The sequence below is a fragment of the Pelobates fuscus genome, chromosome 2 (genome assembly GCF_036172605.1).
Source record: "Pelobates fuscus isolate aPelFus1 chromosome 2, aPelFus1.pri, whole genome shotgun sequence".
Taxonomy (NCBI): Eukaryota; Metazoa; Chordata; class Amphibia; order Anura; family Pelobatidae; genus Pelobates; species Pelobates fuscus.
In genome coordinates, this window is record NC_086318.1 from 371599508 (window position 1) to 371618334 (window position 18827).

General features: G+C 38.7%; 1 protein-coding gene across 1 annotated transcript in view; it reads left to right on the forward strand.

Annotated features, from left to right (window-relative positions):
* Positions 1-18827, forward strand: part of CFAP61 (cilia and flagella associated protein 61) — a 232240-nt gene that overhangs the window by 22865 nt on the left and 190548 nt on the right. Inside the window, exons 7-8 of the mRNA XM_063443717.1 lie at positions 5264-5417; positions 17066-17160. Coding sequence (XP_063299787.1) covers positions 5264-5417; positions 17066-17160 — 249 coding nt within the window. The remainder of the gene's footprint in view (positions 1-5263; positions 5418-17065; positions 17161-18827) is intronic.

The following is an 18827-nucleotide window of genomic DNA, read 5'->3' on the forward strand; positions in this document are numbered from 1 at the left end:
AGTATTTGTTCTTTATTGATATCATTTATGTACTGCTCAATAATATGACACTCAATAAGCATTAAACAATAAAAAAAAAAAAATGAAACCCACTGTGCAAGCACATAGAATGAGCAGTGTACAAAAGGTCCATTTGTTTTTGTGTTGTTTTTTTTGCACTTGCATTTATAGATAGACAGAGTCTGTTAAATAACGCAGATATATCTTATACTATAAGTATATATACCGGTTTATATATATATATTTATATATTGTTTGTAGATATGGGTAGCAAATCTTGCTCCTTGAAGGGAAGGGTGGGCATATGGGTTTGTAGTTGCTGTGATTTATGCAAACTGATGTAATTTTAAGTAAGATAGTTCAGGTGAGGTCCTTGCTTAAAGTATGTTAGGACACAGCAAAGAACATACAGCACTCCTCTTTCCAGTGTAATGCAACCATTTTATTAGTGCCACCTCACAGCAGGGCCAAATCATTGCTTTATGAAGTAAAACTAAGACAATTATTGTAACAAAGTGCTGGGTGCTCAGTTGTTTCTTCTGGAGTTATCACATGTGTACCAAAACCAAGTTGCTGCATACAGACTCTTAATTTATGTTAGGTGAATAGTACTAATCAGCATTATTATACCAACTGCAAGATTCGTGCCAACAAGCTGCCATCTCTCATTCCTGGGTGTGCCCCCTATTCCCATTTTGTTAATATTTGGAATCAGACCAGATTCCTTTTGGGTTGAACACCCACCACTCCATTATAGGTGCCCCTTTGAAGGTGACCACAGGAAAGCATAGGTTTGGGGTGTGTTGAGTAAGTACTTTGCAGTACTTTGAGTAAGTATTGCAGTTAGCATGTCTATCTCCGATGTTAAAATTAGTGTATGACCCACCAATATTGGTTGACTGTTATGTAGTGGTGGGCTTAACCCTATATCGCCATATGGTGTAATTGAATACACCGATTTGTTTGCAATGATACAGGATTTTTATGTAGCCTTGGAAAATTTAAACATGTGGTGTGTGTGTGCGCTGTTCCTTAATTTGTATTTTCTATATATTTTGGTCTTTACGGCAGCACTAAGAAAAGCATGTTCCGGGTATGCGCCAATTCCTTTTTTTCTCCCACTGCGACTGCAATGAGACATGTTTGGTTTAACAGAAAGTCAATATAGGACTTCCAGTTAAGGTGTACTGTTTCAGTATGGCATGGAATCTGAGATTTTCAATGATCCTATGGTCCGTCTACTTTAAGAATGAAATGGAGGTGGCGCTCTGGCTAAAATGTAGTTTGTAACTGAAATGGCCTCCTGTAATGCAAAACCAGTCTAGTGACCCATAGTAAATAATACAATGTCATGAAAGCATTGCACTAGGCAAAATGTGTTTAAATAAAGTACTGCATTGTATTCTATGATAAGGTTATGTCAGCACTGCCATGGGTTCTCTGTATTCTGTTGTCTGTTGTTTGTTTTACTTGCAGTGTATGACTTACGTAGCCATATGTGCTTTTGCGTGTTGTTTTAAAACTAATTATAACTGACAATGAGCTATTAGTGCGATCGCATACTGTAAACAGCAACAAACTAAATAATATATTCTTGTCATAAGCTTCCAGCTTTGGCATAGGCAGAGAGACATTTCAGGCGATCATTGTAGATCCTCACCAGAACTGTTGTCTGTTGGATAGACGACTCCATACGAGCCAAGGCTGACGCCAATTTTCCCTGCCGAGAATAAAGCTGGCAAGTCCTCCTAGCACATATGGTAGATGGATTGGTTAATCAGCCTCTACTGAGTGTTGGCCCAAAATTAGTGAGCAGCCAGACAACTGCGATGCCTCAGCTTTTGTTCACGTTCTCAATCAGGACAAAATCAGTCACTTGCTCTTTGAGAGAGCGAATGATTGTGTTTGTTTTGGATGTTACTCTTGCTGTCTTTGCAGAACAGCTGTGTGAGCATGGCTTATTTCGTAGTGAATCATCTGCCTAAATGAATGTATATTTTCATAATGGGAACACAATTTTTGCTGTGTTTAGGGTTCGCTTTAGACAAGTTTAAGGAACCACGAACGAGTGTTATTTGCGTAGTTGTATCTAGTATGATGTGAAGCATTAATAACTTGCTGTTGGAATAATATGTTTTGGTGGAGTATGGTACTGGGATATTGGCCCCACAATAATTTCTACAGCTGGGTTATCTGCAACATTATCATAATTCCAAACATTCTATTTTCAATGGGCTGTCTATTCAAATGGACATTCTGTTACTTTTATTTCAGTGAACATTCTGTTGCAATGACCGTTCTATTTCAATGTGCATTTGTTTTTTTTGAGCATTCTGTTTTAGTGAGCATTTTATTTCAAGAAACTTTCTATTACCGTTAGCATTATATTTCAGTCTGCATTCTGTTTTAGTTAGCATTCTATTTCAATAAACTTCCTATTACCGTTAGCATTATATTTCAGTCTGCATTCTGTTTTAGTTAGCATTCTATTTCAATAAACTTCCTATTACCGTTAGCATTATATTTCAGTTTGCATTCTGTTTTAGTGAGCATTCTATTTCAATAAACTTTCTATTACCGTTAGCATTATATTTCAGTCTGCATTCTGTGTTAGTGAGACTTCTATTTCAATGAGCATTGTATTTTAGTGAGCATTCTGTGTCAGTAAACATTCTATTTCAGTGTGCAGTTTGTTTCATTGCATTCTATTTATATTTTAGAGATTCATTGTGGTCAAAGTTCAAGAGGACTGGCTCTGTGAATGATCACTGTGCCTACAGACAATGGCGAAATGCACGCCCTAAACAAACAAAAATGTCAAAAAAAAATGTTTTCAAATTTGAATAATAGCATATCAAACCTAAGTAATTTCTGAAAAAATCATTGTGACGGACCGCCTGGCAACCCGGCCGGGTACCTCTGTCAATCGCTGCTTCCTAGTACTTGCGAGTACCATAAGCACTGCACTGGAACACCATAACCACCGTAAACCCCACGAACCAGCTGCAGCTTGGTTGAGGTCTCGCCGTCCTCTACCCACCCTTGACCCTAGACCAGGATCCAGCTTCCAGTGGGTAGACCTCTCCTAGTCCAGAGAGCGTAGCAGGAACAGCTCTTATAAGAGCTTGTGATTATACTCAGGGGAGTATTGTGCTATAGCAATCCCCAGAGTGTAGTTCTCCAATCCCCCAAACATGAGCCAAGACTTCATGAAGGGGTAAACTAATCTCTCTTTAATGGGAGCCACACTTGGCCTTTTATGACAATCCCCATGCAAGGGGTACGCCCACATGGACCTTGTTGGGGACTCCAACACAAAGACACAGACCAATAAGAACAGTGATTAAATGCCCGACACTCCCATAACAAACACACAATCCCTCCTCCCTGCTTGGGAGATAATTCTAATCCAGTTATCGCCAAGAACAGAAAAAACATACTTTTTTAAAACACCCCAAAAGTACCCTAAAAATACAGAAAAACCCACAAATGTTACATCCCCTGATAGCCCTGATCTGGGTGTGACCAACATATCCAAAAATCACCCAGATCAGTTCAGAGGTTCAAGAATTTCCTGGAAGTCCTTTATTTTTGACCGACCGTGCACATGGTTCCATGCCCAAAACAGTTCTAGAGAATTAGTGCTAACGATCAGTCTCTCTGTCTGGAGTACAAAAGTACATACTTCACATGAACAGAGTCTTTTAAAGTATTTTAGCCAGGTAAGTTGCAGGGTCCATAGTCACAGGGTAGGAGCTAGAAAAAAGGGTCACAAATAACAAACTTTCCACCTTTGCAACAAAACAAAATCAAATAGCACACTGACCGCAGTCCATTATCAAGGTGTGTGGCTAGACCCTAACATATCTTTTGGCCTCCACATTGAAAAACTCTCTTCAAAACTTTATCCAAAACTAGGTGCCCTGTACAGACAGAAATCCTGCCTAAGCCCTGTAAGTAACAGATAGTACAGCAAATCCTTACTTACTACACTGTGTTACTCTTTCTGTCGCTTTGTGTTACAATGTAAATACATGACCAACCACTGTGCCATGTTAAAAAAGCCAAACTGGCTATTGCTGGAATCCAGATGTAACCCTTTACCTCTCCAGCCTTGGTTTTAAGAGCTTTTCTAGGAACCTCCCACCCTACCTGAGTAGAATGTTCTTCTTAGCTGTTCCCACCTCCTATAACCTCCGATCCAGTACCAGCACTTTATTTAGCACACCGCAATTCAAAAATAAAGTGGCTCGATCCTCATTCTCCTACAGAGCACCGCAATTATGGAGTAACTTCACGGACTCCATCAAATCCTCTCCCAGTCTATAATCCTTTAAGAGTTCTCTTTTACTATACCTCTATATAGAATGCACCTGTAATCTGGGGTTGATTATTTTTCTTATCTGTTATCTGCGTGTTTTGTGTTAAATTTGTAGCTTAATATTATTTTGTATTTCTATTGTACCATATTGTAAAAATACAATGTTTGTGGACCCAGGGCATAATTTAAAACGAGAGAAATTCCAATTTCGCATTCTACCTGGTAAAATAATTTATAAATAAATATGTCAGTGCACATAATGTTACAGTGTGCATTTTATTCCAGTGATTGTACTGTAACAGTCAGTATTCCGTGTCGGTGAACATTCTGTTACAGTGAACATTTTATTTTAGTGAGCATTATGGCCCTGATTTAATAAGCTTTCCAATGATTCATTACTTGGAAAAGTTTCCAAGAGATTTCTATACAAAAGTCCCCCTTAAAGTCTATGAGAATTTTTGTAGATAAATCATTTTTATTTTTTTCCAACAGTATAATAATAATAAAAATAAAAAAAATAATAATTTTGAAAGCTTATTAAATGGAGGCCTATGTCAGTGTAAGCATTTTATTTAAGTGATCATTCTTTTTCAGTGAGCTCTCTATTTTATTTAATATAAAGTTGATTTTAGTTCAAGTGACCATTCTATTTACCGAACATTCTTTGTTAAGAACTTTGTAATAGTTTGAAAGCTTAGCCTCTTTTACTTCTACAATTTCAAAGATAACAAAAACTACTTCAAATGAATATTCAAATTGAAATAAAATATTGTGTTCTTATAACCTTAATTTACTAAATTAAAAAAGCCCTAAAAACCAAAACTAAGAAATATATATATGTTTATACTGTATATTGCATTATGACTTTTTTTTTATATTCTTTTTTACTTATATGCAACAGAAGGAATAGAAGTTATACTTTTTCCATATTTTCTCTGCCAGGACAAAGGCACTGCTGTAGGCTTCATGAGCATTTGTTCCGAAGTGAATGTCAAACTGCTTCAGGAATGCTTTGACCTGGGGCCTTTTCATGGACTGTGTAAACCACACCCTGATGACGTTCTTCATCCGAAGGAGGATCCAGGAGCTGAGAAAGGTATGACTACATCTAGGAATACTGAAAGGTGCCTACTGGTCTTGGGCAAAAATTAGTTTCAAGTGGTTCGACCAAATCAAATTACTTTTCCCCTCACGCGAACAAATCAATCCGTCCAAAGCAAAGCTGTATTCCTAACACTATAGTGTCCCTCTGCCCCCATGTTTCAATGAAATGGTTTAAAACCCTTAAACCATTTACCTGATTCCAGCGGCGAAGTTACATAGTTACATAGTTAGATAGCTGAAAAGAGACTTGCGTCCATCAAGTTCAGCCTTCCTCACACCTGTTTTTTGCTGTTGATCCAAAAGAGAAAAAAAAAAAAAAAAAAAAACCCAGTTTGAAGCACAATTTTGCAACAAGCTAGGACAAAAAAATCCTTATTGACCCCAGAATGGCAGTCAGATTTATCCTTGAATCAAGCAGTTATTACCCTACATTGAAAGATTATATCCTTGAATATTCTGTCTTTGCAAGTATGCATCTAGTAGCTGTTTGAACATCTGTATGGACTCTGATAAAACCACTTCTTCAGGCAGAGAATTCCACATCCTGATTGTTCTTACAGTAAAAAAACCTTTCCTTTGCCTTAGACGAAATCTTCTTTCTTCCAGTCTAAACGCATGGCCTCGTGTCCTATGTAAAGTCCGGTTTGTGAATAGATTTCCACACAATGGTTTGTATTGGCCCCGAATATATTTGTATAATGTTATCATATCCCCTCTCAGGCGACGTTTTTCTAAACTAAATAGGTTTAAATTTGTTAACCTTTCTTCATAGCTGATATGTTCCATTCCTTTTATTAATTTTGTAGCCCGCCTCTGCACTTTTTCTAGTGCCATGATATCCTTCTTTAGAACAGGTGCCCAAAATTGCACAGCATATTCAATATGTGGTCTTACCAGTGATTTATAGAGAGGCAAAATGATATTCTCGTCCCGAGAATGAATGCCCTTTTTCATGCATGACAATACCTTACTGGCCTTGGCCACTGCTGATTGACATTGCACATTGTTGCATAGTTTGTTGTCTATAACAATTCCCAAGTCCTTTTCGTGTGTTTTTATCCCTAATTCGCTTCCATTAAGGGTATACGTTGCTTGTGTATTCTTTACGCCGAAGTGCATAACTTTGCATTTTTCAACATTAAATTTCATCTGCCCCTTGGCACTGGCTCCATCTCCGCCTCCTTCAACATCATCGCTATGGAGAACCTAATACATGTGCGGCGAGTGCCAGGCGCACATTAGGCCTTCCCCATAGGAAAGCATTGAATCAAGATGGTTTTGCAAGACACCGGATGTCCTCAGGTAGATAGTCACTAGTGGCAGTCTTTTCCCCTGCAATTAAAACATTGCGGTTTCTTTAAAACTGCTAAATGTTGGGGGGGGCGGGGCCGACCGCCATGCTGGCAGGTCGCATAAAAAAACAGCTCCTGCATCTTAGCCCAATTTTTAAGCGAAAAACAGATTTAATGACCATTAAACGACTGGCAAAGGCGACCCTGTGTAAGCGGACACCCTGGTCCTGAGGAGAGGCTTGCTGCAGAGTTTTAGTCCCTCGGAGGGGCTAGTGAGGTAGACGGCCGCTACCCTGCTATCCTGCCCACCAGTGGTGTGAGCGGCACACAGGACTAGGGGGGTCTGCCCTCCCCCCAGCCCCGGACCGGTGGGGGTGATCCCGGTCCCCACCCTGGGCCCGCCAGCAGCCAGAAATACTAGCACTCCAGGCTGTGACGACGCCCCAGAACTCAGAGGCCGCAGCCAAAATGGCGGAGACCACAAGCCGAGTCCCCAAGTCAGCGGAAAGACAGACGTACCCGCCCTACACTGGCAGCAAACTAACATGAGACACGTGGAAACCGACATGTACCTGCCAAGGCCCACTCCGGGTCAAGCTGAACGGTGGCGGAGAAACCAGGACCACGTCACACCCATGCAAACAGCAGCACAAGCGGTCAGCAGAGACCGACACCGGAGACCTACCACTCAAGCACATCCACATGCACGCGAAGAGAGGACCCTCAAAGTGAGAGACATGGCACCTGCGACGAACTCCTGTACACTGATCCTCTCAGAGCAGACTTACACTTACCGATAACCCGCAGCTGCGAAGCCACCAACAAAACGACTGCAGGGATCTAACTCCCACCCGAGGCAGACACTGTACCAAACCACAAGTACACCATACGAGAACTATCATTCTGCCACTTGCCTGGACTGCACCTAATATGGCTGTTCCCAAGCCTGAGTCTCTCTGCAGTCACTACACTTCAGAGGCAAGCCTCACGGCACACAGACACTGACTCTCATCTGGCTGACGGGGGGTTAACCTGGGGTGGGAAAATCCATGCATGTTTGAAGCTTCTCTATATTGATCTACCAAACTGATCGGCGTGATCTTTTGATTTAGTTAAACTGCTTGAATGTCATTTTATGTTTTAATAGCTCTAGCCTGTCTAAGTCATTAGCGTTGCAAACCAGAGTTAATTATATCACTCATAGACCGGCTACTGCACTGCTTAAGCCCCATACTCACATAGGTAATGCTGCCACACTAGCAAAGCACAAACCAACACATGGCAACCACAATGCAGCATATTGCAGCATATGTTATCACCCAAGCGAGAACCTGCATATCTGTAAACACCTCACTGTAACATTATGTCGAGAACAATCTTGACATGCACACATTTAACCATGAATGTCTTATAGCTTGTTATCTTCACGAAAAAAAAAAAAAACTGCGCTGTTTAACCGGTCACGATATGTAATGCTATGAAACTGCTTGCAGCAGCTGTCGTGGCTCTGCATGCTTGCTGTCATTTCATGCGCAAATAAAATAAAGAATAAAAAATAAATAAACTGCTAAATGTTAAGGGGATAGGGACACTGCACCCAGACAACTTCAATGAGATGAAGTGGTCTATGTGCCTATAGTGTCCCTTTAAGCTAGCAAAGTAACGTTAAATAACTCAGGGAATGGCCAGTACCAATTAAGCAGCTTCAAAGTGATCACACGTTGCGAGCACATTCATTGTATACGAAGAGGTGGATTAAAATGTTACAAACTCCAAAGGAAAGTCCAGTCTCTTATTAAAACAATATAAGTTGATAGGTGTCTTGTGACAAATTCAAAGTTTTTTTAGAAAGCAAAATGTTTCCACATCCAGCACTTTTTAAAAGAGCCAGTAGTTTAATTTTTTTCTCTAATATATATATATATATATTCAAACATAAGTGCATATATAGGAAATGGGCATAGAGCTAAATGGCAAATTGCCCTTACAGAGTGCAGATAATGGATCTAGCTCTCTGAAGATTGATGAGTTTTGTGCTCAATGCAGTACTTTATCAAGGCAAAAATTATATGAAAGGAATTCACATTTGAACCTACCAGAACTCCCCATTAGCCAGTCACCACCTGATAGCAGCAATCTTTACCTAACTAGGCACTGCAGGTTGCAAACCCAATGCTATCTGCATTAGTCTTGCTGTCTGTACATAGGCCAAGCAGGCAGACTAAAGGGAAAAGCTGAGAGCTGTCAGACTATCATCATCAGAAAAAAAAACACTGTTTACAACTGGTTCATACGATTTTGTTCAAACAACTTAGAACATCTTTTTTGTATTTCCCAAAATGACCTGCAAACGATAAACCACATACCTGTGTTTACAAATCATGCAAAAATAACCATAGTACATTTGTGTATTTATACTTTCTTCCAGCACCCCATTATTAGGAGATAACAAAAATGCCTTATATTTTGAGCATTCTGAATAACAAAGTGAATATTGCATAAAAAAAATCGCATGTGAATCAAGTTCCAGACAGTGTCCAAAAATACAGGGTACTTAATAGACAACTTTACTGAACTGAAACCTATCCCAATCCTTGGTATTCATACAAAATATATTTCTGTACACTAATAGCCACCAACATGTAGTAGATGTAAAATGTTCAAAGTCCTATGTGCTTGATTCAAGACTACCCAACCAGCAATGCTTGAAATATTCAAAAGGCATCAATTCACACGGACGTAGGCTGTGACGCAGAGACTCACATGCCGTGGAAGCTTGATGGTTATATTTTCTAAGCAATTATTGACTTGGAAGATAGTTTAGCACCTTCACTGTTATCTGATATGTCTTTTAGGTCCATAACATGTCATTCAGTGAATGATAACATGTTTATTGGTATTAAATATTTGCATGTTCAGATTAGGATACTATCCATGTTAACAATTAATTGTTATCAAATTATAGTAAAAATGGCTACTGTGAAAATGCACGTCTGGCATTTTATATTGTAATTCTTGCACTAGATTAACCCATCACATTAGAAATTAGGTTTCAGGAATGAAGGGGTTAGATGGAACGTCTGTATTTTACAGGCAAGGTGCCAATTATAGAATCTATTCAATGCAGTCTTGCCCCAGTCACTTGTTCTTCAGTCATGTACCCAAGAAGCACAATAGGCAAACAGCTGCAAACTGGGTCACAATAGGCCTAGTTTATTAAAGCCTGTTTTGTTTTCTTTGTTGAATAGTACATCCAAAGAACACAAAAAAAAACCAAGCAAGGTAATTTTGGATTGCACACGAACGAATGCGACAGATAGACTGGCGGAATTTCTGCAGTTATTTGTAGTTCAGTCTTCATTCTTTTTTTTTTTTCCTTATAATTCTGCTAAAGAAATGGTGGGGATTGAAAAAGTAACACTAGTCTGTGCAAGGAATCAATCCTGTTCAACATACTGTGCTACAATAAACATAGAAACATAGAATGTGACGGCAGATAAGAACCATTCGGCCCATCTAGTCTGCCCAATTTAAAAAGGATTTATCATTAAACATTAGCCTTTGATATGCAGCACTACATATTCCTATATGCTGCTTTGTGATGACCATTAGTTGGAAAGATATTTATTACTAATGAACGTTCTTCCTGAAAATTAACACAAGCATTTATTTTGTTGAAATCAAGATCACTAGATCTGTATGTATCTGATCCGCACAAGATCTGGATCAAGATCAGTATTTAACTCGGCTCTTGGTTTAAGTACAAATAAATAAAAAAAACTACATTAAACATGCTCAAAGTAAACAGAGGAAACCAGTGATGTTAAAATAACAAAACAATTAACAAAGAAACACTGGATAACAAGGACATGGGTTCTGTCACTTGCTCGCTCTCTCTATGAAAAGAGCAGAAGATGTTTTGACCCTTGATTTTTGGTTTCAAATCTGTGAAGTGATGGATCGGTACCAGGAGATATGTCCAATGCTCTGATTGTAAGATCATACAATAACTTCACCCAGGATCTGTGGTCAGAGTATTTAAACTCTTGTGTAAATATTTCAGCCCTGCTTCCACAGCTAACCATTTATGGGAAAGCGTTTATTATGCTTTCATAATGTATTGTCACCAAAACCTTGACTTCTGTCTGAGTAAATAACTTGGGAGAATTTAAAAAAACAACAACAATTTGAAGTACATCATATTACACGCCTATGCAATGGGAAATTCTTCATTGCAAAAAAAACCACGATGATAGATTTATCATAATTAGAATGTGTAGTTTCATCTGCCTAATCTTTCCTCTGTCCACAGGTAGTCATTGTTTTCCTCTTAGAAATCCATATTAAAAACAACAATGAGTAATTATGAAAACAATCAATTATAACGACAGAGTCTATATGCCATTTACGTTGGCAGATAATTACAGTTATTTGGATGTCACTCTAGGTGGGGTAAGAAATTAGTTGATGGAAAACATCATTTCAAAAAGATATTTTTTCCTATAGGTAACACACTGTGCTATCTTTGGGTCCTGCTGTTTTATTCCACTCAAATCTAATGTCTTTTCTGTTTCCTAAAAAAAAGCTTTTAATTCTCTCCTGATTACATTTAAAGAGAAGCTTTTTTTTGCAGTTCTAAATAGTAATGCTTTATGTTATCATGACAACAAAATTATAATCTGATAATCACAATGCAATGCTTGGTTGAAATGCTAATGAGATAATTGCAGAATAACATTTAATGGTTACTTATGATGACAAATCAAAAATATGATTTAAAAGGTCCTTCAGCAGAAAAAAAAAGCTAAGTGCTTTTTTTTTTAGCTACTAGGACAAATGGAAATGGATGGAGATTTAAACTGTTTCAATATGTAGTTGTCCTTGTTTCATTTTGTCATTTCCCAAGAAATATGTTGGAAATCAAAATGAGGTGAATGGTGTAGTTCTGAAATAAGTGAGTGCAAGGGTGTAAATTAGGCCCAAGCTGATCATAAATGTATAGATGTTCGTATGAAGATGGTCATCACCTTTCATCTGTTGGGTACCAGTGAGTTCATAGTTTTGAGCACCAGTGGAAAGAGAACATTATCTATGACTGTTTAATATCTTATAAATTGTTATTTAATTGTTGGTGGTAGGTTTGATTGCCTCCCCTCCCCCAGTAGTTTCTATGTTTTTTTACTGTTAACAAAGATCCACACTTGTGAAAAGCTGGACACAAGTGTAAGGATAATCTGAGTAAAAATAAATATTTTGATTTCACGTCTTACTCCAGCTATTAAAATTGCTCCAACACGTTGTCTGGAAGGATTCTGTCTCCTTTTAACTGAGAGATTATTCTTGAGGTCTGGTATGTTTATACAATGGAAGAATTGAACGGCACAAGTTTATGACACCATAAAGAATTTTACACGGTTTTTGGACCAATGGATCAATGGCTGATACTCCATTTGACTCTCAGTCAACACTCCTGTAGGGGTTGGGACTTATATTGTACACTCCACCTGATATAATACTTTTTGGCATCGTTTTGGCCTCACTTACACTCTTTATCTTCCTTTCCATTTATGGAGATGTTTTCTGTTATTTTTTATTATTAATTATAACTCTTTCTTTTTTTCCCTTGAGTCATTACTCCTTGGCTGGAAAACTGTTGTCATTTTTCTTCTTGAAAAATCCAATAACTGTTTTTCAAAAGTAATATAATTAGTTATTGTTTACAAATGTTTGGAATCTACAGCTTAATTCCAGAAAGATGCCTCTAGTAGTATACTATACATTATAAGCATCTCACTGCCACCGGTGTATGTTGGCATGCTTAACAACAGGATTAAGTAGGAACCATAAACACGAATAAATGAAGGCCTCTATTGTTAGCATTGGAGGTGAAGTCAGGCGTCCTTGTAATATAATGGCACAAATTTAGAGAAAGCGATCTGATAACCTTGTGTGCAAAGGCAGGTTGGAGAAATAAAAGTGACGTGTGACAGGTCTATGATATGCTTCGTCTTTGTTCCAATGTTACAATCATCCTGAAGCTGAAAAGGAACAAAAAGACAGCTTGCGTATCACTCAGTCCCTTTTTGTTCGAGCCTGGAAACTGTGCATGGACTGATAAGCTCAGAGTGTTTGCATCCCATTATAACTCATTCATGTCTATGCACTCCCCTGCTCTATAGGATCCTTTTCTTGGTGAAGATTCAGCACTGCTAGAATATTCAGTTATTAATTTTCTCAGAAACCCCCAAGGCTGAATACACAAGCAGTGAATATATTTCACACGTTTTATAGATCTTGCCATCATTAAAGTTCGGACCATGGCCCTTATTGAGTAAAACTACTTATATCATTCACAATGCAATTTTATGAAATCACTTTATGGTATATTCACTAATTCTTTGTTTAAAGTCTGGGCAAAGACATGATAATAAAAAGCACGATCAAATGTCAGTAGTCAGTCCGGACTTGGAGTTTACCAATATGATATGTAACAGAGTCAGTATGTAACAGAAAAAAAGGAACAGAAAATTGAAAGAAGGGAAGGGGCATGCCCACCACAGGGGGATAGTTATATTTACTGATTTTTATGGGGATGTTTCTTTCAAGCACTTTATGGTCTAACAGCTGAATTTCTAACAATGTTCTTTTGTGGCAATTTAAAGGACCACTATAGTGCCAGGAAAACTCGTTAATCCCTTACCTTTTTTCCAGCGCCGTGCTTCCTCGGCGCTGGAGACTCTCCTCCTCCTTTCCCGTCATCGGCTGAATGCGCATGCGCGGCACGCGCGGTAGCTTAAGTTATTAAAGAAAAAAATAAAAATGGTCCTGGTACTACTATAGAGGCAATAAAATAGTTAGAAAATGAACAGAGATCCTACTACAACACAAGGAAGTCATAAGAAGCACCAAATAGAACAATGATTAAATAAGGAGAAGAAAAGCCAGGATATATTAGGATTAGGCTACATCATAGGGGAGCATCAGAAGACGCAATACCAGCAATTCGCAGATGTTGCCTTCATTTGCATGGGCTGAATAGGCGTGCCATTTGGTCATAAGCTCGAATGCATCTATAGAGAAGGGCATGAGCAGTGTGCAGCATTCGAATATTGTCGGTGCGGTGTGAAGCCCCAGAAGCGATAAGTTTGACAGTACCCCCCTCAAAATCTGCCCACACGGCGGAAACCAGAAGGTTTGTGGGGAAATCAATCATGGAACCCATTGACCAGGCATGGGGCATGCAAATCCGAAGCTGGAACCTATGAGCACTTCTCTGGACCATATCCCTTTCAGTGAATGAGATACTGCAGAAGTCCACAAAAAATATCTGGAATCAAGGATCGTTTGTACTTCAATCTCCTCCTGTCTATCGACATTTACAGGAAGAGGCTTTGGGAATAAATCTAGTGAACCTGTTACAAATTAATGGCTTACGAAGGGAGGTGTGGAATGTATTCAGAATCCGGAGAGAACTGGGTAGGTCCTAAGTATAAGAAAAAGGATTAACACGCCTAAAAATCTTATAGGAGGCGAATTTCATAGTGGTGACACAAAGACATATATTACGCATAAACCTTGTCTCCCACATGATAAATAGGAACAGGCCTACCAAGTCTATCAGCAAAGGGTTTTTGAGACAAAGCTGTTTTCTGTAGGGATTCTTCAATCTTCTTCCACATGGTTCATAGATCTGTTAGATGAGTATCTAAGGATGGGATTCCTTTATTGGGGTACTACACTGGGGTAACTACTGTAAGTGGAAAAAATAGGGTAGCTGTGATAATGTGTTTTGAGGGAACCTTTGGAATGTTCACTTTCTTTTTGATCTCAAGGGATTCCTATTGCCTAAATTAGGTATCAGCTTCTGTGTTACAGTAAACATGTCTGTATGTGATTATGTAGTTGAAACATGACATGAAAAGAGACCAGTGGACCTGTCTAGAGGATAAATGTTTAGCATCGGCTATATATGATAAGTTCTTATAGTCGGTTATAACATGACAGGATTATAGAGGTGTCTCCATTATTTAAATGCAGAGGCAATGGCTAGTAATTCTCTATTCCTATGTCGTCATTTATTTTGCAATGTGGATGAAATGTTTGATCAGGAGCTATTCTTTGGGACAATACTGCTTCAATGCCGGATTCTGAGGCAATTACCTCTAAGATAAATGGTTTGGTTATATCAAGATGAACCAAGACCTGGGCTATTGACAAGGCCGACTTAAGTTTTTCTAAAGCAGCTAAGGCTTCAGGGGACCAAACTAGGAGATTACTTCCCTTTTCTGTCATGCTAGTAAGGGGTGTTATGATTGAAGAGAAATTGTGTATAAACTTTCTGTAATAGTTGGCAAATCCAATGGAGCATTGGATAGCCTTCAAACATTGAGGTAGTGGTCATGTTTGAATTGGTTTGAAAGGATCCATAGTGAAATGATATAACACATTGAAATAAGAGGTTGGCCAGAAAGAGCATAAACCTCAAATATTGCCCTTGAAGGCCTAGTCATACTCTGACGTGAAAAGAATATTACCGCTATAGCACACAACACCAGTGGTAAATAAGGGAAACAAACAATAATAATTTACCCCTTAGTATAGTACGGAGTGAGAAGATTCCTCTGGATCTTCCAAAATACAAATATAGATAAAATAAAATACACAGCCTACAAGATAAAAACAGAGAGGGACCACAAATGGTGCAGATAAAAATAACACCATAAAATATAAAAAGAAATCAGATGCACTCACAAGAGTAAGATAAAACTAGGCAGAATATATAAATCTGGTTCAGACTTTTTGTCTTCTCTTTTCTCAATTTTCATGTGCTTGTTAGGGAAAAAGAGAGACACAAAACATAGTGCAAGACTGTATGACTGTAGGGCGGCTGGACTACTTAATTTTGCTACCATTATTTTAATGTTTTAGTTCTTACTCGCACACTTCTAATTCCTGGTGGATGCAAGCTTTTCTCCCTGGGTACAGAAGATATTCTGCGATTATGATGGGCTTTAAACTACTTACTCTCTTGTGAATGCAACTTAAATAAAGTGTTATTTTGTGTCACACAGTCTTGCACTATGTTTTGTGTCTCTCTTTTTCCCTAACAAGCACATGAAAATTGTGAAAAGAGAAGGCAAGAAGTCTGATCCAGATTTATATATTCTGCCTAGTCATACTCTGGTCAATTTCCATGATTTATTAGTGAGCCAGGAATTTGTTCCCCCTAACATACTGGAGATAAGTCCACATAAGGAGTGTGTAATAACTGTGCCCAATGAACATCTTGAGAAAATTCTTACACTAATTGGCACTGAGTATACTGATTCAGTTATTCAGTCCACTGCATGGCGGTATTGAGCCACTAAGCTGTAGTCCATCAAGTCAGGTAGATTAAAACCAAAGTTACAGCACCGCAATTATATATTAATCAACCGCATTCCTCCCTCATTGTCTTTGGTTATCAATTGAAAATTAGATAGGAATAAATCTAAAAAAAAAAAGATAGGTTTAATAAGTAGTTTTTTCATTGATACAGACAGAACTAAATGAATTTGACCTTTACTGTTTATTATAACTGCATATTATTTTACTGACATTTTAATTTTCTATACCCACCATTCTGTGGGACAGGGGAAGACCAGACGGTATTGCTGGCCTTTTGCCAGTAAGGGAATGGGGATTTCTTGTACTCATGCATGGGGTGGAGGTGAAAGGAATTATCAACTCATGGGGTAAGGTGCTACTAAGGATACTCAGTGGTAGCAAGGGATAGTCTAGTTGCAATGAATATAGTAATGTAAAATTCAAGTAAAGCATTGAAATTCTATAAGTACAGTATTAATCTTTGCTTCTTTTGAATATGGATATTGTTAATTTTTAAGAATGGGAGGTAATTTGCATACAGGAGAGAAAATTGACAGAGGGGGAAAAGATACAACGCTGAGTTAGAAGGTGATTTTTGTGACACATGGATTATAAACAAAAAAACAAACAAAAAAAACCCCCATACATATTACAAATGTTGGTCCATATTGTGCACATGGCGTTTAGTGAACAGATTTCAAAGTCTAGTATGTTGTTGATACAGACATACTAAACGGATTATGTCACCAAAAGAGAAAACCACTTAAATATCCAAATTATGTTATTAATGTTTTTAGTAAGAAGACTATTGGTATAGTGCTCTCAAACATTGATGAAAACCAGAATATCCACTCAGATTTTATAAAGTCTGCTTTGGTAGCCAGAGGGTGTTCTAAATATAAACTTATAATCACCCTTTCATTGACTGGCTAGTTTTTATAACTTGCCTCTCTGTGTTCCATATTGCCATTATATCTTTCAGAAAATAATGTATTAAGCAGACAAGCAAGCCAAAGGTCATGTTCCGTCTTGTCCCAGCTGTCAGAAGCCATCAGTGTCCCTGATACAGATGAGAAGGTAATTCAGATGCTGTTTATTCATGTTGTTTATGTGCATGTAATATGTATTAAGCCTGCAAATGCCATTTACCCCCCTTGTAAAAAAAGTTTTTCAAAAAATTGTGTCTATCAATCAAAGGTTGCTCTGTGCACAAGTAGCAAGATGTTGACTGCAGCTGTAATAATTTGAATGTCTTTTAATACCGTCAGACTATATAGTAAGGGCAGAACACATGTACCACTGGTTTACCTACTGGCAGATAAGCGAAGTGAACTTATCATGTTATGCCATTGCTGGACACCAAAGGCATAACTAGAAACCACGGGGCCCCGGTGCGAAAATTGCCCTTGGCCCCCCCCATACATCTACCTCCCACCCGATACGTTCCTGCCCCCCCCCACACATGCAGACACACACATAGACACATACATGTAGACACACACATACATACAGACACACACACACACACTCAGACCCATACATACAGACATACATACAGGCACACATAGATACACACACACATACATGTAGAGACACACAAACATACAGACATACATACAGACACACATGCACAAACAGACACACACATACACTCATATACACACACTCACTCAGACACACACACACACACACATAGTCACAGACACACACACTCACACACTCAGAAAAACACACACACACACACACACACACACACACACATACATACACTCACAGACACACACACTCAGACACACACACACTCAGACACACACACATACACTTACAGACACACACAAATTATTAATATTTTTTAAATCTAAAAATGTCCTCCCTACCTGGAGAGCTGGCATGGCTCTGTCCCTGGGGTCCAGTGGGGCTTCAGTGCGGCAGGCGGTTGTATTCCTAGCAGAGACGGCGATGGAGCTGTGATCTCCTTACTATGCTCCCTCGCACCGCGCGGGCCATCTACAGATGCAGGGAGCCACTATATGACGTCATATTCCGGCTCCCGGCATCAGCAAACGGCGTGCAAGGGAGCAGAGGAAGGAGATCACAGCTCCCTTGCCGTCACTACTGGGAACACAGCCGCCCGCAGGGGGTTCATTAGGTGGCCAGCATGCCACCTTTTGGGCCCTCTCATAACCAGGGGAACACGGGGGCTGTATCCTGGTCTCACAGGAAGTGCTCTCTTATTTTTTTATTTATCTGTTTACAAAGTAAGCTCACCTGTATTTCTACTTTTGAATATATAATAATACGGGAAAAACAATGCCCATACTGCACAAATTTTATTCCATTTCATAACTGCATTAGGACATCAACATCTAGGAGTCAGCCAATGTTTTTACTGGGACATTTCACTATTTCATTCTGTTGAATGGTACATGAAAATTACTGCTCAGTAGTAAAATTCATCCTGCTGCCAAATTATTTAATCACCGTAATTCCCTTGTGATCTTGTCCTTGATTTATTGTTGATCTACCTCCAGCACCATATAGATTACATGAAGTCTACCTACTTTAGAGCAACTCTTTTCATATGTTACTTGAAAGACTGACTTTACATTTTCTATTACCATGAAGTTCATGTCAGCACTATGCTTTTACATAGTTACATAGTTACATCGTTACATCGCTGAAAAGAGACTTGCATCCATTGAGTTCAGCCTTCCTCACATATGTTTTTGCTGTTGATCCAAAAG